The following is a 27823-nucleotide window of genomic DNA, read 5'->3' as shown; positions in this document are numbered from 1 at the left end:
AAAATCAAAATTTCAAATTTAGGTTAATAATTTAAAATTAATTATTAATAAAAACTGTAATTAACGGGTTCAAAGCATTTATAACAGTTCGGTTCGCTCTTTTTATATTTCCTTTATAAGGGTTCGGTTATGGCTATGGTTCAGATATAACAGTTTATTCCGGTTTCGCGTTTAGGTTTGAAGTAGTGTTGCTAGACGGCTTTATTTAAACCGATTTTTAAAAACGGACTCCATATTTTAGCCAGAAAAATATTGCCTGTGACTTGAGATTTCGCTAATAGATGTCCAAACCTTTGTACCATATATGAGCAAAATATTCAGGCTGGCGTAATATTTTTCTGAATAATATATTGAGTAAGCCGTTTTTAAAAATTAGCTCAAATCGAGCCGTTTAACAACACTAGTTCGAAGCCCTGATTTTATGCATTAAGTTTTTCTTATCTTGTAACAAATTAAAAAATTTCTTCATAATATATAAAAGAAGGATTTGATAATGACATTTTTGCATAATTTTTTTAAATCATCATCAAACTGATATAGCAACTTTAGAGACAGGTCAAAATATATAAATATAATTATATATGTAGTAACTTAAGCCGTTTTAAGGCAATTATTAGCCGGCTAAACCAAGTTTTTAATCGAAAAATATCATTAAGTCATCGGGATTTTTCTTAAAAATATAGCAATTCAAATTTGGAATAAATTAATATAAATTAAAACGCCGTAATGTTAACGGATTTCCTCTGGCAAGTGCTTGAAGATTTAACTAAATTAGCTAATCATTTAGCCATTACACAACTATAGTATCCTTAAGATTAAATCGTCCTAATCTCAATGACAGGGACATATATAAATTTTGCCTCTACCCTCCTCCTTTCAAGACATCAAAAAATATCTTTTATATTTTCCAAATTGTGACAAGCGTTTTAGCAAATCGCAAATGCGTTTGACTATAAACAGTAATTAATTAAACAAGAATATTTACAATTATAGAAGACTGAGGATTCCAGCTTGGTCATTCTTAATTTTTTCCCCCACAGTTATTTTTTCCTTATACCTTATTTATTTGATGCTTACTATTATATATCACGTTTCTCTTTTCCGTTCATTTCTCTTTAAAGTGTTTTTGATTCATTTTTGCATTTTGAGTGCATATAATAATTATCAGAGACCTGAAGAGGCCACCCGTATTTTAATTTTTTTTTTATATCCGGGCCTGACATAAAAGACCAATTTTTTTAAAGAGCCGGGCTTAAAATTCTTTTTACATAAAATAACTGGGAGTGGCTGGATATTTTAAAACCGAATATTTGAAATCGACATTATTAGCTATGATCAAGAATAAATGCACATTAAGGCCGAGTCTATAAAACACGGTTAGTGCCAAGCCTTTTTAAAAAATCCGAGCCGAACCGAGCCATGTAAATGGTACCTCTGAAGGTCTCTGATAAACATAAAATGTAAGTGGATGCTTAGTTTTCAAGGATTTTTCTTTTTTTTAAAAAAAGTATACAATTACAATTTATAAAAAAAAATTTATGAGTATTTAAATTAATTATTAATTAATATACTTTTTTTGTAAAAATTTGTATTGTTAAAAGGATCGATTTTTAAAAACGGCCAACCCAATATTTTAGACAAAAAAATTATGCTATTTTTTGACGAAAACCTTGGGTTAGCAGTTTTAAAAATAGGGCTGCTTAACAACACTAGTATGCCTATAAATAAATAGATGAAATGTATTCCGAAGACATGTTACCTCTGAATATTTCAAATGGAATTTTTTGCTTTAGGTATAAATTATGATTAGGGTCGTTTGACAGGATTTTTAGTTTTTGATATATTTGATTTTAAAAAGCATTCAAATTTGGGAACCGAAACATCCTAATGTATTCGAAATAAGGAGGTATGAATATGAATCTTGATGATAAATTAAGAGTATTTATTTATATTGAAGTTCTCGGTTAAGTCAAAATGTTGAAGGAAACCTGGTAACGCATGAATATCCCAAATGAATGACCCCCTTTCTATGCCGCAGAAGAGCCTAACTGGAAAATCAGCCTTATCTAGTATTTTTTTTAGCTATTAATGCATTGATTGTTCAATGTCGCAAGACACGACCTGTAGAATTAGAGTAAGAACGTCAATTCTTCCCTTTTACTATCGGCTAATGTGAAACATCTAGCGAACTAGTGTGGCTTATAATGTCGTATCATAGGTGAAGGCCTACTGGAATTCTTAATTCTTCGTCACTTAACAATATCCCTAAATTCTGACTAGGTAAGGCATCAAGCCAGTAATATATTTTGAGCTAAAGTAAAGAGATATCATAGGAGTGGGCAATTTATTCCTTAAAATAATTTAAAAAATTAAGTATTCTATCAATGGTCATTTCCAAACAAAATGTTGCCAGAAAAAAACAGCTTAAAAAACCTACCAAACACAACATATTTTTAATGCGAAAAATTCTCCGTTTTTTTCATGTCAAACTTGATATAACGATTAAATGGGGTCTTAAACGATTGAAGTGAACAAGTTGTTTTTTTTAAATTTATATTATGCAATCACTTTAAACCATATGAAATATAATTACTCAAATAATGTATTAGATGAATTGTGATTTTTATATATAAAAAAGTATTTTGATATTGCATCTTATCATGCAGAGTTTACTAAACACCTCTTTATCAATAACTTTTAATCAAAGAATTTTTTTATTAATTAAATACCGTAAAAAATAGTAACAGGATAGATATGTTTCTATTTAGATACTTTTAACAATTTGCACATATTTATTAAAGTATTATAAACACATATTTACAAATAAAAACCTTGAAAATTATTTACTACATTAATAAGGAATGTCACTTAATATCATTCTTTAAAAGTTATAGCTGCATCAATTCATCTTCTATCTTTATTCCTGATTTTTTCTTAAATGCATCTCTTAATTGAATATTGTAAAACATGTATTTATTATATATTCTTAATTATTACCTACATTTTTGTGTCATTATTTTAATAAGTAAATTAAATAATATTAGCTTTAAGTAACATTAGTTTTTACTTTTTTTGCACAATTCAACTATATTTAATAATTTTGTAATATAAAAAAATCAGCTGTAATAATAAAAAACGTTTGTTGTTTGGAAGTAAAAAAATATTGTGAAAAATTGGCCTCATTAAAGATTCCGTCCAATCAACCATGGGGATTTTTTTAGAAAAACCAGCCAAGCCTAATTACTCATTAAAACCTAAAATTAATTCATGCTATAAATGGTCCGCAATACTCGGTCTGACTTGGGCCGGGTAACGACTGAAAATTTTTTTGTCGGGTCGAGGCAAAGTAATAGGGCCAGGGGAAATTTTTTTGTTAATATTTTGGTTTAAGCCTTATATTTAAAAAAAAATTAAAAACCGGGCTGGACCTGACAACCTTAGTGTAAAATTGAAACACTACGGACCTGAGAATTTTGCCATTTCCAGATCACGAATTTATGGTCCTAACTAGTTTTGTTAAACGGCCCAATTTGTATCGATTTCAAAAAACGATTCTATTAATTTCAGTTAAAATAATATCATGTAAGCCTTGAGATTTGGAAAATAGAGGTCCAGACCTTTCTGCCATCTATGAGCGAAATCTCCAGATCTTATATAATATTATTCTGGCTAAAATCTTAATCAGACCGTTTATAAAAATCGACCCAAATCTGTCTGTTTACCCACTTTAAGAATGGTGCGTGCGAAATTGATCAAAATCATCTCATCAAAATCGTGATGTGTTTACATTTTATATATGACATTGTTCTTCTTAAAAATTAATAATATATTTATTATATATTATTGGTTAAATAAACAATACAACATGCCCACCCTTTACAGGTCAAACGCAAAATAAGATAGGTAGATGAATTTAAGTCATGAATGTTTTGTAATGCGGTAACTATTATGAAATCTAGTTTTTAATAACTACTCAAAAATATTTTTAAGTGCAAAATATAAATTTTTATATTATATAAATATGTCGTTTATTTAATATTCACTATAAGTAAAACATATGTTTCTAACACAATATGTCCGAAAAATTTATTTACGATTTTAAAATGTAATATATAAAAATCCATTAGATGGCGTAATGCAAAAACATTTATATATTAGCGATATTTTGATTTCAGAATCTGGTGGGACCAAAAAATTTTACGATCCCGAATTAGAAACATTCATGGTTTTTTCCCCTGATTAAAAAAACTACCATGATTCTGGAAAGACTTATTTTACGGGACCAGGCCTGAGAAAACAATAATTATAGACACTCCGCAGACCTCTATTATATGTGCATATATTACTGGAGGCCTTATGGGACGTACAGGGCTGGGTCGGGTCGAATAATTTTTTTTAAATAGGGCCTGGCCGAGTTATCCTTGTATTTTTAAATATATCATTCAATTTCGAAAAAAATTGATATATTTTAAAATTCTTGTAAGAAACGAGGCGCTAATATTTTTTTTTAATTAAAAAAAGAGATTAATTTTTTTTATATTTAAACAATTCGGACTAGGCCTGGCGAACAAATAATTTTTATTTTTATTTTGGGTCAGGCTTTTCGAGACAAATAAAAAATGTTGGCCCAGTCTTGAAAAATTAGGCTCGATGCAGATCACTAGTTTGAGCGATACTAAAATTATTTACAAATATTTCAAATATGAAGAATTAAAATTTAAAAAAAAATATATATAATGTTCCACAAGAAATATTAAATATTAACAAAATAATTATTTTTGACTAGAGCCTATTTTTTTCGGCAATTCTAGCCATAAATCCTTTTGTATACAAAAAAAGAAATTACTAATCTTAACTGTTAAAATTACTCATAAACATCTGATTCTGTCAAAATGTAGATCCCCTAGGTAAAGAAAGATGTACCAGATAAAAATTTTTCACTGGTAATAGATGCAATTTTTCACTGGTATCGGATCCTAAAAAATTTTTAATTACCGGGTAGAGTTCGGTATTGAGGCTTATTTAAAAAAATATATTTTTCAACTCTATCACGTGGAAAGTAGATTTTTTATATCATTAAAAAATATATTTAAATTTTATTCGTATATCTTCAATAGTAAAAAAGAATAAATATCATTAAATCGGCAGCTATTCATTATTTTTTATTTTTTATCCAGAATGCGTCAAGCATAAAATACGGTAAAAAAACTTGGAAAAACATTATTAAAAATGGGTGTTTTAACTCTAATACCTAATATCTTAGCGGGTGGTGGGGGGGGGGGGTCTTCTTAATTATTTTTCAGGATTTAACAGGGTGCTATTAACACCCAACTACAAACAAACAATTGTTGAAATTTAAAGTTTTAATAATTAGAGCAAAAGTATTCAATAATTAAACGCATTGCATTTTTAGATAAAAATTATTATATTATTTTTCTTTACAAATATTTTAATAATTTATGATCAAAATATTACTCGTTAAAAATAGCGGTGAACCAAAGACGCCAAATATTAAAGACAAATAACAAGCGCGATACGCTTAAACGATGCGAAATAACAAATTATTCGTCTATTATCACATAGCAACATGTTTTTATGCGATTTCATTATTTCGCTCAGTTTTTATAAATTATACCTATAATTGTCTTGATTATATAAATTTCGCATCATTTGAGCGAATCGCTCTCATTATAATGCAGAGTAAGACGAGACCTTTTATCATTTATCAGGATTAGAACGTGGCCCCTTATTTTAAACTGGATACTAGTCAGAAGAAGACATTTCTATTTTGCCCAGATCAGAAAAAAAGGTCAGATGTCATTATATAAAAAAAAATATGTAAGTTTTATGTCAAAAGCATAAAGGAAAACGGTGAGCAATTATTTTTAAAAGTTTTAAAATTTTAATGAAATAGTATGTTAAATTATTGAAATTTTCTGGAATTATATTTTGAACATGTTTTTATTTTTATATTAAAGAAGGCTTATATATTTTTCCCCCATAAAGTTTGAAAAGTCTGCGAACCGTATTTTTTGATATTTTGCTTTGACCTTTTTAAAAATGTTTAAAAATTTCGTTAAAATGATATTTGCGCTTATACATTTTTTTCGTTGTTTTTCCCCATTTTTTGTTTTTGAAATAAACAAAATTTTTTGTTCATATATTTTTTACATCCTTAGTTAAAATTTGATGCAAAATTTCGGGTAATGATATTATAGCGTTTATAGCAATTTTCTAAACAATGACTAAAATTTACAGAATCGCGATATCGCATCCGATACTCTTAATAATATACTCCATCCAGCATTAGCACACCACGTAAATGGCTTCAGAAAAAAAGGGTCCTTGCTGGATTCGGACCCAGATCTATATGATAGGTGTTATATGAACTCGCCGAGTAGGCCATATACGCTTCTTTAAAAAAATCAATAACGTTCAACGCTATACATTATTACCCATAGATTTCTCCGTTCCATTTTTTTCCCCTGTCATCAATTCAAAACTTCAAATTCTTAGAAAACTATAAAAATTATTCTCTAGTTCTCATGAGTAACACAAATATTTTATGCTTAATTTAATATTAGATCGTGACTCCATTTTATTTTCTAGTTTTTAGCATTTTTTAAAGCTTCTTCTTCTTCGGTTTCTCATATCCTTATATTACATTTCTATTTTTCTCCATGATATAATAATATTTATATTTTTTAAAATTTACAATCTAAAGCAAAGCCTTTGAGCACCAGAATCAAAAGGTTGGTCCTCGAGTTTAACGCGAATGTTTTGATGGGCCCATTCTTGAGTCTTTGGGTGGTATTTATATCTAATAGCTAACTCGGATTTAATCTATGAGTAATATTATATATAAATATAACTAGCGGGCCAATATTAAATAACTATGCACCGAAAATAAAGAAAGAAAAATTGAAGCTTTAAGTCAAACTTTCCCTTCATAACGTTTAAAAATAAATTTCAAAACTGCAATGGTTTTTATAACAATTATAAAATATCTGGCTATAAAAAAAAATCTTTAAATCCCCGATATATACTATTTAATTTATGAAGTGTCTACGTGAATGGCGGGGAGGAGCAGGAGCCATTTGCCTTAAAATACCTTTCGAAGGGGGGGGGGGGGTAATCTCTAAAGTGGTAAGGAATAAAAATGTAGGGAAGTATAATGTATAATCTAGTAAGATCTAAGCGTGCTGAGTGTCATTTTTTTTCTACTTTCACTCTCATGAAAACAATTTAGGAATGAAAATCCAATTTCAAAAAAAATTAAGTTTACTATTAAGTTCGTGTTTCGCTTTCATAAAATTCGGGATGGATTCTTTGGTATTTTTTTTTCTTGCAAACGTGTTTTTATTAAGTTTTTGTTTATGCCAATTTATAAAAAGATGAAAAGACCTTGAAAATGCATATTTGGTACATAAATGTCTATTTTAACTTTATTTATTTTTTAAAGAAGATATCCTCTTTTTTTGTTTAAATATTTTAACTTTTTCCCTTTCGCGCCCATGGATAACTTTTGGAATCATAATTTTTTAATAGTAATTTATATGCATTAAAAATGGTCACTGATAACTTTTGAAATCATATTTTTAATTTTTAATATTTGCTCTTTCGTATTTTATCACTAACTCTTTTGTTTCATATGTTATTATATCATATTATAGTTTTAAAAAATCAATTTTTTCTTACCATTTTCGCGCCAAAATTTTAGTTCATATTTTCGGTTATCAAAACTTGCTAAAAATATAAGTAATAATTTTATTATTAATATATATAATTAATATTTTTATATAAAAATTATCATCTTTTTAAACATTTTAGGTGCTGGAATTTGAGCATAATGCCATTTGGCATCAATGATCATTTCTTATGCACTAAAATATTTTTATATCAATAAATGGGAATTTTAGTCAAATTATTTAGGATATTTAGATTTAGGGTTAAAACGGAAGTGGGGAGGGGTAATCAGATTATATTTTGATAATAGTTAACTGTTTTGATTATTTAATGTTTAATAGTTTTCTTGGATATAGGGAGAGGTCCTAATAAATATTTTCTATATATAACATGTAATAAATAATATGAGATACCTTTTAATCACTATGCATTTAGATATGACTACACTTATCCCCGAGGGTGATATTTCTGAAGCTAATATAGAGAGCTCAGATGAAGAAGACAATTATTATCCTTTGGTAGGAGATGATTTGCCAACCTCATCTTATATTACAAATGAACTAGGTCTTGAATTGGAGGATATAATCGAAGATATTACTATAACTAAAATAAAAGATAACCCTCTTTGGTCTAAGAAAGACATTGGAAACATGAATACAGAATTTACTCCTATGGTGGAAATTCCTGAACCAGATTCAACTCCTCTAACCTATTTTCGTAAATTTTTGGACAACCAAATGAACAGCAATTTTGTATCAGAAATAAATATTTATTCCTTCCAATGTTGTGGAAAATCTATAAATACTGATAGCAATGAAATTGAAAAATTTATTGGAATACATTTGACTAGCTTAGTTAAGATGCCTTCTATACGGCAGTATTGGTCGGTTGAGACATCCATTCCACAAGTATCAGAAACTATGTCCCGCAATCGTTTTCTTTTGATCCGAAAATTTTTCCATATTAATAATAACAAAAATATGGTAAATAGAGAAGATAAAGGTTACGACAAATTATTCAAAATTCAACTTTTCATATGCCAGCTAAAAAAAAATTCAACTAGAGAAGTTAGCTGTAGACGAATTCATAATTCCTTTCAGCTCTAAATTAAGGCAATACATTAAATCGAAGCCCCGTAAATGGGGGATAAAAGTGTTTGCCCTATGTGGCTCTTCTGGATTTATGTATGATTTTGAAATATACCAGGGAAAGTCTACTAATACTATAAAATCATATTTAGGTATCAGTGGAGATATCGTACTTCGCCTGTCTGAAATAATACCATCAAATAAAAACCATAAATTATATATGGATAATTTTTTCTCCTCATACCAATTATTTATAATTCTTAAAAAAAAGGGAAATTTGGTGTCCGGAACGGTAAGGTCTAATCGATTATCAGGATGCGCACTTAAAAACGATAAGAAAAAAGGAGAGGCGCTGTAGATTATAAAAGTGAAAAAAACGGTATTATTATCTGCAAATGACAGGACAATAAAGCTGTTATTACAATATCTAATTTTATAGGTGTTTTACCTATGACCAAAATTAAACGATGGTCTGTATCGGACATAACCTTTATAAACGTAGAAATGCCTGCTATAATTAAAAACTAAAACTATAATGAGGGAATGGGTGGAGTAGATCTTCACGATATGCTGGTGGAGTTACATAGGACAGATATTAAATGGAAAAGATATTATATGCGAATGGTTTTCCATTTATTGGATTTTTGTGTAATAAATGCATGGCTCCTTTATAGACGCCATATGAAAGCAAATAATATCAAATTTAAGACATTATTGGTATTTAAATCTCAAATAGCAAAAGGGCTGATGCTAGCAGGAAAGGATAGTAACAAGAAGACTGGAAGACCTTCCAGTATAGTTGTAAAGAGAAGAAAAGCCATAAATATTGTCCCCATATCGGATATAAGGTATGACCAAGTAGGTCATTTCCCAAAGCCCGTAACAATTAAACAAAGGTGCAAGTATTGCGTAGATTCATATTCAAGAATTATGTGTCAAAAGTGTAATATTTATTTATGTTTAAATAATAAACGAAATTGTTATTTGTCATTTCATATGAAATAAAATATTTTTTTAAATGAACTTGCGTTTTGCCCATTGATGACATTTGGAATCATTGAATATTTTTTGATAGAAATACTCGAAATAAGTTTTTTTGATAAAAATGTGTTATTTGTGTCTATAATAAGTATCTCTTTAAAAAAAAAAATTTTTCATCGAGGGAAAAAAAGTCGGGCGAGAAAGGTTAAAACAGTGTAGAGTGAGATTAATTAATTTTAACATTGTAGTATTTTAGTTAGCAGCATGGTAACATATATTTACATAAGACCCAATAGAAATTTAGATGAATCACGAGATTACAACAGAATTTCTTAGTTACAAAAATTTCAATCCCAGCGTATATTCTAGCAAAAGCAAAAAAAATCAATAGCTACCAACTTACCGAATCTTCTTGTTTTTTTTACAGTTTACAAAAAATGTTGTCAAACAACTTTGGTTTAAAAAAAGTTAATCCAATATTTTGGGAACAAAAAATATAGGCAAGCCTGGAGATTTCGCTCACAGATGGCAGAAAGATTTGGGGATCTATTAGCGAAATCTTGAGGCTTGCGTAATATTTTTTTGGCTAAAATATTGGGTCAGCCGTTTTTTAAAAATCGAGCCGTTTAACAACACTACTTTGGGCTCTTATAATTTTTTTATATTCAAAAATGAATCAAAATTTACATTTACATTGTCAACATCAAAATCGTCCCAAGGATCTTTATTCAAATGGAAAGCTTTCCGAGCAACCTTTCTCCAGATAGCAATTGATTCAGAATGATTAGAATCGAATGAATTTTTTGATGTTAAGTGGATATCTTTTATTTGAGGAATATATAATAAAATTTATAATTAACTCATCATTACAAGACCCGTGTAAAATATTATTTTTAAACTTAAAAAGTATCACTTTAAACTCAGGGGATTTAAACCGATATTTAATTTATTGAACCAAAACGGAACTTGGGCTATAAAAGATATGTTAGCCGAGCTTAAACTTCTAAAAGAATGTTAAACAGGTTTGAGCCGTTTGATATTTTATTTATTTTGAAGATTATTAACATTCAATATTGATTTGCAGGTCAGTGTCAGTCACCGTTTTTAGAATAAATATTTTATATAATAGTTAATAAAATACTATTTATTAGTTATAATTTTATAATAGGTATGTATTATTTGTATGTGCAATAAATAATTTAAAAACATTAGATGCTTTATATCATATATAATAGTATATGGTTTTTAAATAATATAATTTTAAAAATTTGCCTGTTTATACATATTTCTAATATTATAAATGGTTCGACCCTTAATCTAAATGTACAAAACGAACCGAAATTTTTTTTTTCAACACAAACAGCCTAACCCGTTATTGTACTATGAACCCAAATCTAAACTAAGCCTATATTTTTTTTAAAATTTGGATCAGTGCTAAAACTGTAAAATACTTTAGACAGATTAGGTAGAAAGTTTAATTGCTTTTAATTCTTCAAGTTTAAAATATTTTTTAAAAGAAACCAATGGATAAATTTCTATAAATTTAAATTTATATATTCCTATTATTTTTATCATTCTTAAATATAATATTATATACCAGGATGTTCACGATTAGGGAAATCGATATCAGTTATTGGCCACAAGAAAACATCTTCATCCATTTATCTATTTATTGCTTAAGATTACAAGTTAAATGAATTTGAAAATCGAATTTTTTAAATATAAATTATGAAATAAAATAGAATAAGATCGTCTGTTAGTTAACAACAATTTTATGATTATTAGACAAGAGTTTAAATAATTCGAAAAATATTTTAAATCATAATTGTTTTTTTTTAAATGGTTAAATAAAAAAATGTTTAAAAAAAAAATTAATGTTGTTTACATCTGTTTTCACAATAAATAATTAGTTTATGCATGTTTGGAAGGTACTAGGCATCATTGTTATTGTGGAACCAGTTTTAAGTAAATAACATTTTTAATTTGTATCATTTATTTTTACGTTAATTGTAAAATTACTGAGAAACCTGTCGTTATTCTTATATCTCTTGTAATTCATTCGTTTCCGGCGAAAACTTAGCTGCAGGCCATCTCTATTTGTTGTAAATCACTTTATATCGTCATTGGAGTGCAATTATCGTCTGTTATAACTGTTTTGTTATTGTACCCGAAAATAAAAATTTCTAACCTCGGTGGAGACAGTTGCAGCAAACTCACACGTATGATCCCCCCTTCCAATCTTTTGATAAAAGGAGCATAGTCTTAGGAGTAAATATTTTTTGCAACGTCTAATCTGTTCATGAATGTTATTAAAGCTACATTTAATACCTCTTCACCCTTAAGACCTTTAAGAATTACGAGGTCATCGAATAGCTTTAGGTATACTTACCAACATGGGTACCGTGAAATGGAATTACGTCTACATATATTTTTAATTAAAATAAAAACAATTTTTGAATAGATATTTTATTCGTCTCTATGCAGGCCACCACTTCTTAGATATCTTCGTATTTTGTATACTACGCCGCGAATTCTGGCTAATACGAATGCAGGGTTAGGAATTTTATTTTTCCGGTAATATTTTGTGGTTATGAAACTTAGATTTTTCAATGGTTCAAAAAATTTGTCAATGTGCTTGGATGATTAGAAACATAATCATCAAAATGGTGATTTCTACATCTCATTTTCCGTAAATCCAATGGAGAAAAAGATCGTAAAAATCCAAGAATTATATACACCCAAACATTCTATTAAACCTTTTAATTTAGTGTTTTCCCTTATTTTTTGTTTCTTCGGCCTTTTAAATCTGGTTTCTATAATACGAAATGATTTTCTTTTCTCGTTAACATTATTCTTTCTCAATTCTACTTTCGGTGTTTGAATTCGTGGAGTGTTTTTCTTTTCTAAATATTCAAGAAGAAGACACCTTATTTTACCTTTTCTTCTTAATAATGTCCATTCCGAAATTTAAGATACTTTCCATTGTAATCTTTATTCTCATCCCTCACTATTCTCACATCCCCAAGCATTAGCACTTTTGCGCAATGTTCTTTGGCATTTTTGGTTTGACTTTTCGAATTAAGCAACCTAGCATTCATTGTATTTTTGACTAAATTTATATTAATCTTTGAAATTATGACTAATAAAAATGGTAAAATATATTAGAATGTTTGGTAAAAATAATTATTGTTTTCTTTCGAATTATCTGAATAAACGGAAAATGAGGTTTTTTTAGCTTTTTAAATCAATTTATTTGACTCTAAATTTTGAACAATAAACCAAATGAAATCTTATTAACAGTATCACAGTATCAAACGTAGTTAAGCTAAATCAAAATTTAAAACATACAAATATGTCCATAGGAAAACAATTTAATAAAATCGAAATATACTGACTTAATAATGTTGATGTAAGGAAATCTCAACATGCGCCAATATAAAAATAAAATGTAAATCACTTTATACACACAAGAAAGTCATATACCAATAGGAAGTGTTGAGCAGAATATAAAAAAGATGCTAAAATAAATTAAATAAAGGTGAAAGAGTGATGCCAATTTAAGGCTTAAAATTGAAATATTTGCATTTTTTTTGCTTTAGACCCATTTTCAATACCTAAACTGGTCACAATGCTACTGGAGTTGTAAAAGAAATTAATAAAATTATATCATGTTCATAATGTATTTTTAGACGATGTGCTGATCCACTAATTTTTCACCAATCTGACCTGATACTCAAATAAAACCAATCTGATGGCCAATCTTTTCATTGTTTTTATTTATGATCTTACTTTTCAATCAATGTTATAAAAAAGATTAAACACTTTCTATGCAAATAAATAAACTGCTAGCTATGTGCAAAACAATAAGCATTCTAAAATTTCCTATTTCTTGTAGCTATGGCAATATTAGGTGCATAATCACAAAAGATCAAATGTATTTTGTTTTTTTTATTCCATTATTTTTTTTTATTTTTTTTTTAAAAATTGGACATATTTTATGATTATAGAAATCAATTTACAAATAAAAAGCGATTATTTAAAATATAAATATTATATTCATTATAATAATAAGATATTTTACATTATTAGTAAAATTATTTAATAAAATAAAATATCATAGATTAATTATACATTAATATAAATTTAGCGCTAACATTATAATAATATGCAACAAAATGGCCAAAGTCTATACTATGCATAGGATGTTCAATTACGGCGTTTCGGATATTGAAAAAATAAAGCTGAGATAATTGTATTTTACTATGTTTATGGCTAATCGTTGGCGTAGGTAGAATCCCTCGTTGGGATTCTCGGTCCTAGCAGAGATCCGTTTTCCTAGCTCTTTAAAGAAGTCTAGGGCATGAGAGCCGAACGACGTTAAGGTAGTGGCGATTAATGGTAGGAATGTATAATTGGCGGGAAGAGATGGTGAATATTTAGCTAATTTATTCGCCTCGGCATCTAGTATGGCATCTCTATTTGGAAGGGGCAAGAGGATCAATGCATGAGAAATCCCAATAGGAATTCCCCCTCTTCCAAGGGATCATAGTCGAACCATCGGGCCGCTTACCATCTGAATTGTAAAAACCAGTAGGTTCGAGGGTTGATGGGATGCCGGCGGATTTTAAGGCCCTGGCAATGGTATCATTGCATTTTGAATGCCTAATGAATCTGCCTTTACAGCGCTTGCAGTGTAGAGAGTGAAGGCCTTTGGAGTTGACCGACGTTTGACAGAGGATACAGTTATAAGGTATTACCATATCGCAATTCAGTTTAAGACCGATGGCGTGACGTAACTCATCATTGCTTAGGAGCTGGTCAAGGTTTCGGGATGGGAAGGCTTCAAGAAATTCGTATCTACTACCTTCGGAAATGGAGAAGAGTAGAGAATGGTCCTCTGGTCGGCTCCTCGATTTAAGGAATGCAACGGAGTTGCCAACTAGGGGTTTATCCCAATCCTTCTGTAATGCCGACGATGGAGGATCGACTAATGAGAGGGACTTCCATAGATCAATTGCCTGTTGGAGTAAGGGGTCAGGATGTTGTGTTAGCGTTTGAATGATGGACTCGCAGGACAAGCGAGAGGATATGAACGCACTAACAGAAAGTAGGGAAGGTGACCTTATACCAATACTGCCGGATTTGGTTGGTAAGGTAGCCTGTAGCCATGATAACTCCCCAAATTTAAGATTGAGTATATCTTCTGTTAGACGTTTAATCTCCAGTTCATGTGAAGCGAGGTTGACGTCATATTGAAAGATCCGAGACGCTCGAAGTGTATATAAAATTCTTGGAATTAAAAGGTAGTTCTTTAATAAGAAGAAAGCTTGGTGAGCTGGGAGCAGGGATATCTCTCGTAGGATATCGGCAAAGAACTTGGTAAAGGACTCGTCTTTACCTACTGGAGATCCGAGATGTGTTAAAACGTTGTCTCATTTAAAATATGATCAATTTTATGGCTGAAGACTTGATAAATTGAAACCCCTTTTCATAATAATGTACTTTTTAGCTCTCTCTCTTATCTGACAAAATAGTTAGATTTTGTTAAAATTATAAGTTACAAGAACCAATGCAAATTTAATATTTATACATAATACTAGAAATCTGTAAATCACAGCCCAGCCCATACCCAGGCCAGGTCTATTTTTTAAAAAATTTTGCTTCATGCTGGGCTGGCTGCCTAACATTTATTAAAAATTTTGGGCTGGACCAGGTTGGGCTTAAATTTTTTTACTTTATATCATTACATTTTGTCAAATAAATTAATATATCTTAAAATTCTTGCCATAAACAAGACACTAATATTATTTATTTGTAGAAATAAATTCTGGTCGGGCCAGGTGGATAAATAATTTTCATTTTTATTTAAGATCAGCCTTTTTGGAACAAATAAAAAATATCGTCCAGACAAATTTCGGACCAGGCTGGGCTCAGAAAATTAGGGCAGATGCATATAACTAATTTATACAACTCTAATAAAAATTATATATTTTTATGCCTAGAAGGACTCTTGGAATTAAATAGTTTGTGTCAGGAATATTTTCAAAATTATATCTACAATTCTAATATAATCATCATTTTATAATAATAAAATGGATTTTAAATATAATATGTCTAAGATCAGCAGGTTTTCCTCTTCCTAAATTATTTATACCAACCTTCAAAAATTAATATTTACCACTAGCTAGGATACTAAATATAAAAAACACTACAACTGAAACCCCTTAATTATTGATACAAAGATAGAGAGAATGGTATTCATATTATTAACATAACAGTGCTTTCCTGAATAAAGAAGCAATAACAATGGATAATTTAAAAAAAATTTTTTAATAAGTATTGCAAAAAAAAAGAAGATAAATATATTGTAGTATATAATAGAGATCTGCAAAGTTAGACCCGGCCCGTACCCGGCCCGAGTCCGGCACTAATTCTATTTAAAATAATCGGGTTCGGGCCGGGCCTAATATTTTTTAAAAAAATCGGGTCGGGTCGGACCTTGGAAATTTTATTAAATATATCTAAATTTATCAATTTTATATTGAATTTTTTATGTAAAATAAAAATTTTTGATTTAATTTATTGAAACTAAACGCTATATAACATATGTCTTTTATTTTAAGCAGAGACCTGCAGAGGTACCATTTGTACGGCCCGGCCCAGATTAAAAAATTTTCAGCCAGGTGCGGCCCGCATTTTTTTTATTTTAAAAAAATTTTGGGGCTCGGCTCGGCCTGGATTTTTTTTAAAAAAAATTTTTAGGCCCCGGAATTTTTTAAAATAATATTCGACCTGGTATATACAAAAAAATGATTATTTCGTATTTTATCATATTTTTCGGCGAGTATTATCATTTAATAAGCAAGTATATTAGCTAATGTTGTTAAACGGCTCGTTTTGACCTTTAAAAACGGTTAACTCAATATTTTCGCCAGAAAAATATTGACTAAGCCTCGAAATTTCGATACTATATGTCTAGACCTTTGCTCCTTCTATGAGCAAAATTTTCAGGCTTGTATAATATTTTTCTGGATAAAAAACTGAGTTAGCCGTTTTTTAAAATCGGCTCAAAACGAGCCGTTTAACAACACTAACATATTTTATTTTTTTTTATTCTAAACAGATATTTAGTATATTACAAATTGATACTCTAAAAAATTTGTGTAAATAATATTTTGAGAATATACTATGTATTTATAAAAAAAATAAAACATATAACATATTTTATATATTATATAATAATGTATTTAATCCTTTGCGTATTTATTCCATGGCAGGAAAACTATAATTTTATTATGTAAGAGATACTTTGAGTGTTAGCTAGTGTTAACTTTCACCAAACATTATATTAATCATAACTATATATAATCATTATAACCATATCTAATTGACAAATATAATGATTCATATTGTATAAATTTTTTAAAGAAATACGGCCCGGCCCAGGTATTTTTTTTTAAATTTCAGGCCCGGTGTAGGATTGTGAAATCAATACCCAATGTAGTTTCAATACCGTATTGATATTATCATTGTAGATTCAATACCGTAGTGATATTTTGGTATTGTAGAATCAATACTGTATTGATTTTTAAGAGATGTTTTCATCGCTTCAAATATATCGGCGGCCATTAAAATTGTAAAATATCTGTTCATTATATATTTTTTCATCGTTTCAAATATATTGGGGGCCATTAAAATTTTAAAATATTTATTATTATATATTTATTCATCGCTTCAAATATATTGGGGGCCATTAAAATTTTAAAATAAATATTATTATATATTTATTCATCGCTTCAAATATATTGGCGGCCATTAAAATTATAAAATATTTTTTTTATATATATATTCTTCATCGCTTCAAATATAATGGCGGCCATTAAAATTATAAAATATTTTTTATTATATATATTTTTCATCGCTTCAAAAATATTGGCGGCCATTTTCGATTTGTAAAAATTTATTTAAAATAGATTTAAATGATTATATAAATGATTTTCTATTCTTTTATATAATTTTTAAGGGAGTTTATTTATTTTACAATTCTTAATATACTATATAAATTTTATTTGTTTAATATATACAAGTTTTCTTCATACATCATATTATTGAAATCTCAAGCCTTAAAATTTTAATAGACAAAAGTAAGCTAATCACAAACAAATAAGGGTTTCTATTACGTCATAGGATCTCAATCACTCACTCTGATTAATCATTTCCTCTTGGCCTCTTAAAATCGTCATTTTATTTATTAGATGTATATATAATTATTGCAGAAAATTTTAAATAAATAAAATGTATGCAAATTTTCTTCATACATCGTATTATTGGAATCTCATGCCTTAAAATTTTAATAGACAAAAGTAAGCACACAAACAAATAAGGTTTTCTATTATGTCAAGCATCTCAATCACTATCTATCACTCTGATTAATCATTTCCTCTTGGCCTCTTAAAATCGTCATTTTATTTATTAGATGTATATATAATTATATTATTAGCTGATTAAAATTTAACACTTATATTTATGGAATACAAAATTTTTTATACAGATATAAAATTAAGTTTAAAATCAAATCTTAATGTTTAAATTATTCTTTTAAACTGAAACAACTATTTTTGTTTGTATATATATATTTTATTGCAATGATATTAAAACTGGCTGATTTCTTAATACTATTTAAATAAATTTATTTCAAAAAAACAAGAAAAATATTATAAAAAGAAAATATATCCCATAAAAAGGAAACATAATTATCACAAAAAATTGAGTGTATATTACACTATAATACGATTAAAATGATCTGAAGATGCATTTATCAAATATATATTTAAATTAAAATTTTTTATAGTCCATTTTTGATAATGCAGAATATGTAATATATTTCATTTCATTTCCATATTTACAATAAATAATAATGTCTGGAAAAACGTAGCAGATGCTACGATATCTAATTCATACGCCCACGTTCCAAGTTGATATTTTTTTGTATCAACCAAATGTTTTATTATGTCCTTCCCCATAAAATCAGTAAAAATATCATTATTTTCCAACAGCATCATATAAGAGATTATAGATCCCCTTATAATTGCATGGTGATCCTCGCTGCCTGTGATCTCTTTGCTCAAGCAGCGATTCGGACATTTTTACACCCTTTCTATTCGCACGTCGTGAGTTCCAGATCAGGACCTGTTGCCCGACTTCATAAGGGATTTTATCCTTTTGTCTTTTTTGATAATCCCTTTTTTGTCTATCTGGGGCTAAAGTATATTTTCTTTTGCCCTTTTCCATATGACTGATAGGCTAACTATTCTTTCTAATAATTCACTCTCTTCAAAGTTATTCTCAATATTATTATTGATTTCCTTAACAATATCTGGCTCAATTTTCGAATTTAAGTCTGATGGCAGCTTTGCGTTCCGACCATACATCATATAAAATGAGGTGAATCCTGTAGATTTGTGGACACTGGTTCCCATTGCAAACAGTACCCCCGGAAGAACCCTAGGCCATAGTGTTTGATCATCACTCAAAACCTTTAACATTAAGTTTTGAATAGTACGATTATTCCTTTCTGTCAACCCATTAGCTTGAGGATGATATGCACTGCAAATGCGTTGCTCCGTCCCTGTCATTTTATGTAATCTCGTGGCCATTCCATTCACAAACTCTCGGTCTTGATCATTGATTTGTATCTATATTGTATAAAATCAAAAGTTTATAAATTATCAATGCACATTTTTTAACCGATATATATTTATATAATTCGATTTACAGTTGCGCAGCCACGGCGGCAAATCAGACCATAAATAAATTTACAAGTCTCTTCAGCTGTCTTTGATTTCATAGGTTCTGCCTCAACCTATTTTGTGAAATAATCAGAGGCAACTGCAATACATGTGTAGCCTTCTTCTGAAGTGGGCAGGCTGCAAAGATCAATTCCTATTTGACCCCATGAAAGAGGTGGTACATCTATTGGATTCAATGTAGAAGAAATTTTAGAAAATCTTGTATTGGCCTTCTGACATCTATCACATGATTTTATAAAATCAATAGTGTCTTGAAATAATTTTGGCCACCAATATCTATAAACACAAAATTAACAAATTAACACCATAATAAATACCTTTCAGAGAGTTTAAGTTGAGTTTTATTAATGCCTAGGTGGGCACCAATAGCTTTAGATTCTAGGGATATATCTGATCCTTGGTGAATATTAGATATTACCCTTTGTTTCTCTGCTTCATCCATTATTACTAAAGCTAATAAATAAATAAAAATTATTATTTTGTGATCACATTTACCTTCTTTATTCTTTATTTTTCTATAAAGAATATCTTCTCTAACAATAAAATTTTGCCGTACATCTAAAATTACTTTTTTTACCTGGATCATTTTTAAGGAGTAAAGGATATTTTCCTGTTACTAGACATTCTTTTATTGTTTGATATTTATCTGTTATTGCTTGATATAAATTTATAATTATAAATCTAAATGTATCAATTTGATTCATTAAAAATTTTGTGATATTTTAAAGCAGTAGAATATTTTCCTGTTATAAGTATTAGCAATAAAGGATATTTTTGATATTTATCTGTTCCTGCTTGATATAAAATTATAATTATAAATTTAAATGTGCCAATCTGATCATTAAAAAATTGTGATATTTTAAAGCAGTAAAGGAAGGATATTTTCTGTCATTAAGTATTGGCAGAAAATGATATTTTTCTGTTACTTATACTCTCTTATTGTTTGATATTTAATTTTTATTGCTTGATATAAATATAATTATAAATTAAATGTACCAATTTGATTCATTAAAAATTAGGTGATATTTTAAAGCAAGTATTGGCAGCAATTGATATAAATATAATTATAAATTTAAATGTACCAATATGATTCATTAAAAATTTTGTGATATTTTAAAGCAATAAAGAAGAATATTTTCCTGTTATAAGTATTAGCAATAAAGAATATTTTTGACATTTATCTGTACTTGCTTGATATAAAATTATAATAAATTTAAGTGTAACATCATTAAAAAATTTGTGATATTTTAAAGCAGTAAAGGAAGGATATTTTCTGTCACTAAGTATTAGCAGCAAATGATATTTTTCTGTTACTTATATTCTCTTATTTTGATATTTAATTGTTATTGCTTGATATAAATATAATTAAAATTTTAAATGTACCGATTTCATTCATAAATTTTAGGTTTTATTCTTAAAAGTTGAGGTTCGGTCATAAATTATCAATACGGTATTGATTTTACAATATTGTAGAATCAATACCGTATTGAATTTAGATGGTATTGTTTTTACAATACTACACCGGCCCACGTATATTTTAAAATTTTTAAATTGACCCGGCTTAGGGCCGGGCCTGCAGGTCTCTGATTTTAAGTAATAATAAAGATTATTTTCTATATTTAAATAAATTCGGGCCTGGCTGGGCCGGTAATTTTTTTAAAATAAATTTCGGGTTTGTGTTGGGCCGGCAAAACTTTTTTAAAAAAATTCAAGTTCGGGCCGGCAAAACTTTTTTAAAAAAATTTCGGGCTGTGTCGGGCTTGAAAAATTAGGCGGGTAATTCCATACCAGATTGATAACTTTTCGGCCCGACCTTTTTAATTTGGATAAAATTTTGTATGCTGAGAGAATATCATTAGAAAGCATCGAATCCAAAATTTTAGCCTCCTAGTACTCATAGTTCCTGAGATATCAATGGTCAAAAGTGCCAAAAATGACCTTTTTTCGAAAAATACGATTTTTTGAAATTGAGATAAGTTAAAAAATATTGATTTTAAAAATATAAGTTATATGTCATATATTAAGGATTTTTTTGAAATAATATTTTTGTGGACTTTATTTACGATATAAATTTTAAACATAAAAATTACAGGTGTTTCGCTTTCCATATTTTTTTGAACTTAATATTTTTTTAGTAAATCTATCTCAATACCCGGCAGACAAAAAATTCATGCAGTGTTTCCGATTGGCTTAACTAAACTCAACACTAAACTATATTCTAAATCGCAAAAATTTATTTTGGAGAATATAATATATCCACGTGAGGATCCTTTGATTGGGGTTCTGTTAATCAATGAGATTAGAGGATATGTAACATGTGCATATGAAAATGATTGGTGGTTAGGATTTGTACAAGAAGTGAATGTAATTAGAGATGAAGTAAAAAATAATTTTCTTCACCCTAAAGGACCAGCAAATTTTTTTGTTTATCCAGCTGCACAAGATATCCTTTTCATACCAAAAAATAATATTTTAACAATAGTTAGTTAGCCCATCAACGGCTACTGGGCGTACATATAATTTATCGCAATACGAAATTAACTTGGCGTCAAAAAAACTAAATTTAATGAAAACCCGAAAATAGGTAATATCTTTCATGAATTTTAATTTATCTATTATATCTTCAAAATTTATAAAATAATTTTTCGAAAGTTAAAATTTTTTATAAAAAAAATGATTATAACCGCAGCTAAATAATCTCATTTCATGATATTAATGATAGAAAATCTTGTTATTTATGTTTAAACATAAAAAAAAGTTTAAAAAAATAATAATCTTAACAAAACGCGTTATAAAGGAGCCATTTATTTTTGAAAAAATATTTAATTTTTGATTTTTTATAGTAATAAGTAAAAAACCCATGGCTGTCCCAAGTTTAAATTTTTTTTATGAATAGATATAAGGTTAGAGAATAAGAAAATATTAAGTTCAAAAAAATATGGAAAGCGAAACACCTGTAATTTTTATGTTTAAAATTTATAACGTAAATAAAAACCACAATATTATTTCAAAAAAATCCTCAATATTTAATAAAAGGCCTTTAATAGAGTTACAAAATGACATATAACTTATATTTTTAAAATCATTATTTTTTAACTTATCTCAATTTCAAAAAATCATATTTTTCGAAAAAAGGTCATTTTTGACACTTTTGACCATTGATATCTCAGGAACTATGAGTACTAGGAGGGCAAAATTTTGCATTCGATGCTTTCTAATGATATTCTCTCAGCATAAAAATTTTTATTGAAATTAAAAAGGTCGGGCCAAAAAGTTATCGATTTGGTATGGAATTACCCAGGCCCAATGCATATCACTAGTATATAATATCACTAAATATATTAATTGCAAATATAATTATTTATATTTCATTGTAAATATAGAAATGATAATGAATATTTTAAATATCATCATAACTACACCATTTTTTTACAATTAAATAATAATCTAAAAAACTTTGGTATTTGAAATATAGATATTTTTACAGCTTTTATTTCCACAAATTAGACTTTGATTTTAAATTTAAGCCATAATGCCTTTAACTTTTAATGAAGCTTAGAGTCATGATTCATATATTTGTAAGTTTATAATATTAATTCCACAATAAAATTTTAATTAGGAAAAGAATAATCTCCTTATAATTAATATTAGTCCTTATTATTTAAAATATTAGGCATTAAATTAACAGTATATTTTATTTCTAAATAATTTTTTTATCTATTTAAAAAAAATCTGTGAATCATGCTTTAATAAATATATTTTTTTTTAAATACTAACTCTTATGAATATCAGATTGAAAGTACGAACCAACACTGACATGGTAATCATCAATAAAAATACCATGAGTATCAGTGCATCTCTGAATTTAATTAATAAAATGTTAAAACAAAATAAAAATAAATTTTCTATAAGGTAAATTTTAAAATTTCCATGTCTTTTAGACATTTTTTAAAAAAAATTTAGATATTTATATAAATATTTTTATACTTGCTCTCACAAAATCAGAACATTTTATGTGTTAGATCAAGGATTTTAATATTGCTAATTTATAATAAAGATATAGTAAAAATTAATAATGCATATAAATGATAAAATTTTATATGATCATTTACGTGATACGTGATAAAAGAGTTTTTGCCCTCTGGTTGTACAACAGAGCTACGCTAGGTTTTCCTCAAAAATCCATCAAACTGGATAGTTAATTTAGGGGAGAAAAAAAATGAGGAGCCCTTCACGCGTTTGTGGGCAAGCCGCACGTACTTGTACATGCAGGAGTCCGAGAAACTGTAGCTTAAACGTCTATAGGCTAATCAACAAAAGAAATGGGCAAAACAAAAGCCTATACCCATGAACTGCCAAAATAATTTAATTACTTTAAGGGTGGGTGGTGGCTAATTTTAAGTTTAACATCTAATGTAAGCCTTGATAGTTACTAACAAATAATTGAAAATGTGTTCATATCAATTGAGATTAGAATTTATTCATGAAAATAAGGAAAAGCTAAAATGGGTTTACCACAAATTGTTTAAAATAGGTGAAAATTCCAGTGAATAGGCAAAAACTAGTCAGTAATCGGTTTATGACTATCCAGCAACGAACACCACACAACAAACGGTTATTTTTTCCTTTTTCCAGAGAAACAAAATACTCTATGGAGTGATAGATTATATAGCGAAAAAGGTCTTTGATCATGATAAATTGGAAAAGTTAAAAGTCATATGTCGGTTTTTAAAAAAAGTTTTGCAACGTCAAAAAATGGAATTATATTTCATAAATTTAACTAAAATTGGAGGTATTAAATATAAAATTAGAAATAAAAATATAATAACATTCTATTAGTTAAAAACAGTGGAGGTAATGGGTCTCTATTTATTTTTATTGAAAATAAAATATTTCATAAAATATTTCATAAATATTTAACCTATTGTTTTTTTATACATTATAAATTTGAAGAATTTTTTTTTTTTATGATGTAAATAATATGTTAAAGATGTAATTTTATGCAAAATGTTTGGAGAAAAGTTTTTACAGATTGGGTAAATTTTGGTGATATGTGATTTATAGCTCTCTGACTTTGAAAATTCAATAGAGCTGCGCTAGGTATTCTTCATTTCCAACTCACTGGAAGGGAGTTAAACATACCACAAGAATGAATTTAATCGTAATATATCGTCAAATAAAAATATCATGAATGGTGACAAAGATTGGTATAAAACCTTCAAGGATAATATATGGGACAAAGGCACGGTAAAACGCAAAAATGGGAATTTATTATATGAGATAGATACAGGAAACAGAATTATTAAAAGACATTTAGACCAAATCAAAAAAAGGTCAACGAGTATCATACCTCTTAATAATGAAATGACACATATGAAAACAAATACCAATACAATACCTTGTACTCTAAGTTTTAGAAGGGGAAGAAATAATGATGAACCAGCGGGAAATTTTGGTGAAATAATAAAAATGATTAGCTCTCTACTTGTGTGAAAGTCGCACGTACTATATACACAACAGTTAGAGAACTGTTATTTAAACTCCCACAGGCTATTAAAATAAGTTCTGGGCAAGACAAAAGCTAATGACCGTGAACTACAGTATAAAGTACCTTAACGGTGGGAAGTGGCAGATTTTCAGTTTAAACCCTTTAATGTAAGCTTTAAATGATTACTGACGATATTTAAGAATTAATGTTCAATTAAATTTCAATTCATCCTAAAAGAACAAAAATTTAATAATATTTATTATTTAACTTCTGGTAAAAATAAAATGTTCAATTCTAATATTCTTTGTAGCATTCACTTGTATGGGAAAAACTCTGAGTTCGGGTTGGGATTCCTTATTGGAAACGCCCATGAAAAATTACGAATTTAATATATCTCATCTTTTAAATTCCATATCTTTATAATAATTTGTCAAAACATAAAATCTACTAGAGATGTATTTGATAATAATATTGTTTGTTATTTGATTGCATGAGATTTTGGATTGTGAGCTTTCATTTGAAGTATCTCTCTTTGATCCGAAATAGTTTTTTGATAGATTTCTTACAGTTATTTAGTTTTATAAATTGTGTCTTATTGATATTTAATTCCATCACACCTTTTATAGGTTTATAGTATCATAGAGATTTGTACTTTGTGTACTGTTTCCTTATGTATGTAGGAAGCCATGTTATATCATCACTAGATTGTGATCAGAGTTTTTATTATTATGTAGGCTAGAAACTGAATTTGGCGTTTTTTTAATGTTATAATTATTGGCGTATAATCTGACCTTTTCCAAAGATTGGTATTTGAGGTGATTTTTTGATGGAAGATACAATTTATGATTTGGAGACAATTATTAATAAAGCGTAGGAGTCGTCTAATTTATGTTTTGTTTATTTTCCATACGTCTCCTCCTTAGTGTAATATTAGAATTTTTTTAATTGCTCCTTAATATCCCATTGAACTAAAAATATATTTTTTTAATTTCCCCCTGAACGATTTATTTTATAATTCTAATGAGTATTATATAGATTTAATTTTATTATTTAAAAATTAATAAGACTATCTAAATTTTTATTAAATGAATACTATTTAATAAAAATTTAGATTAGATTAATACATATAAATTATATTTTCACTATGTCAGCTTGCAGTCATATTTTGTGTTAAAAATATATCAATATCACTCACTAAATATTAATTTAGCATTAATCGTTTAACCTTAATTGACTTTTATTATTTAATTATATAACCCTAATAAAATAAATATCTATATTATAATTTTCCGATGTCCTCACTACGTCATCGTGACGTCATGTCATCGCTACGTCATGTCATCGTTACGTCATGTCATCGGTACGTATTTGTTTATTATTTGTTTATTTATTTTATACAAACAGATGATCCTATAACTTAAATTTTCTATGCAACTGTAGGAGGCCATATTAAAACCAAAAAGTAATACATTATTTACTAAATATTAAAAATTATTAATATTATCTCTAGGCTTCAGAAATTTTTTTCAAAATTAATGCAACTGTAGGAGGCACAATATTAGGAAGCTAATTAAGAAGCATATAATTATAAAAAAGTTTATCAAGCCCAGCTCAATCTTTAATAATTTGTAAAAGATATTCCCATGTCCATTGATCAGTCTTGAGTTTATACCAATGTTTATATATAGAAAAGTAATACATTATTTACTAAATATTACAAATTATTAAGAAAGTCCATCAAAAATGACGGGGAATGAGATTTTTATTCATTTTTTACGATAGTGTCATGACAGGTCCAAGCTCACAATATTAAGAAGCATATAATTATAAAAAAGTTTATCAAGCCCAGCTCAACCCTTAATAATTTGTAAAAGATATTCCCATGTCAGGTGCAAGCTAATATTAATTTTGAGGTTCCATGCCCAGTCGTATCCAATATGATTTTGAAAATTTTTTCCCACCTCGGAAATAGTTAAATTTTTAATTGATTTATCATCACATGATGGGTAAATATCTGATTTACCCATTAGTTTAAAATGTAAAAAAAAAACATAAATAATATTAGGGCAGACTTTATTTTGTCATGATTCTCTAATAAGTGCTTTGTTCAGGCTTTCTCAGTTTCCCTTATTACCAATTCACATGATTTTTTTTCAAAATTAGTGCAACTGTAGGAGGCTTATTAAAACCAATTGTCATAGTAATACATTATTTACTAAATATTACAAGTTATTAATATTTTATATAGAAATTCATAACTGAGTTAATTCAATAAATTTAATATCACTAGGCTTGGGAAATTTTTTTCTAATTATTATGGGTTGGACTGGGCTTAGAAAATATTTCTCAAAATTAATATTGGCTTGGTTTTCAAAAATTATTAGGGATTGAAATGGGCTTGAGAAATTTTTTAAAATTATTAAGATCTTGGATGCTTGGAAATTTTTTCCAAATATTGTATTGAACCTATATTGAGATTTTTTAATGTTAAATGTTAGTCTTATGTTAATATTTTTATAATATTATATTTTACCCGTAGACTAATTGGTAAATCAGAGATATCCCCTTCATTAATTATCTCTGGGCTTGGTTTCAAAATTATTAGGGATTGAGGTGGGCTTGAGAAAATCATTTTAAATTATTAAGATCTTGGATGCTTGGATATTTTTTACAGATATTGTAGGCTTGAACTTAGATTGGGATTTTTTAATGTTAAATGTTAGTCTTATGTTAATATTTTTATAAAGATATATATTTTAACTCAAAGAATA

At 27.9% G+C, this 27823-nt stretch overlaps 1 protein-coding gene across 5 annotated transcripts in view; it reads right to left on the bottom strand.

Annotated features, from left to right (window-relative positions):
* Positions 1 to 24251, bottom strand: part of LOC135922411 (eukaryotic elongation factor 2 kinase-like) — a 56461-nt gene extending 32210 nt beyond the window's left edge. Inside the window, exons 1-4 of one of the 5 annotated variants that reach the window (XM_065456793.1) lie at positions 24080 to 24251; positions 11353 to 11430; positions 10443 to 10576; positions 6716 to 6843 (exon numbers count right to left, since the gene is read on the bottom strand). In XM_065456793.1, the coding sequence (XP_065312865.1) occupies positions 6716 to 6843; positions 10443 to 10576; positions 11353 to 11416 (326 nt within the window). In that variant the 5' untranslated portion in view covers positions 11417 to 11430; positions 24080 to 24251. Of the gene's footprint in view, positions 1 to 6715; positions 6844 to 10442; positions 10577 to 11352; positions 11519 to 24079 lie in introns of those variants that run through there. The other 4 variants (XM_065456795.1, XM_065456792.1, XM_065456794.1 and 1 more) reach the window with 4 other exon arrangements.
* Between the last annotated feature and the right edge of the window lie 3572 nt (positions 24252 to 27823).

This window comes from Gordionus sp. m RMFG-2023, chromosome 1, assembly GCF_954871325.1.
Source record: "Gordionus sp. m RMFG-2023 chromosome 1, tfGorSpeb1-WG-v2, whole genome shotgun sequence".
Taxonomy (NCBI): domain Eukaryota; kingdom Metazoa; phylum Nematomorpha; class Gordioida; order Chordodea; family Parachordodidae; genus Gordionus; species Gordionus sp. m RMFG-2023.
This window is presented reverse-complemented; position numbering and strand designations above follow the sequence as displayed.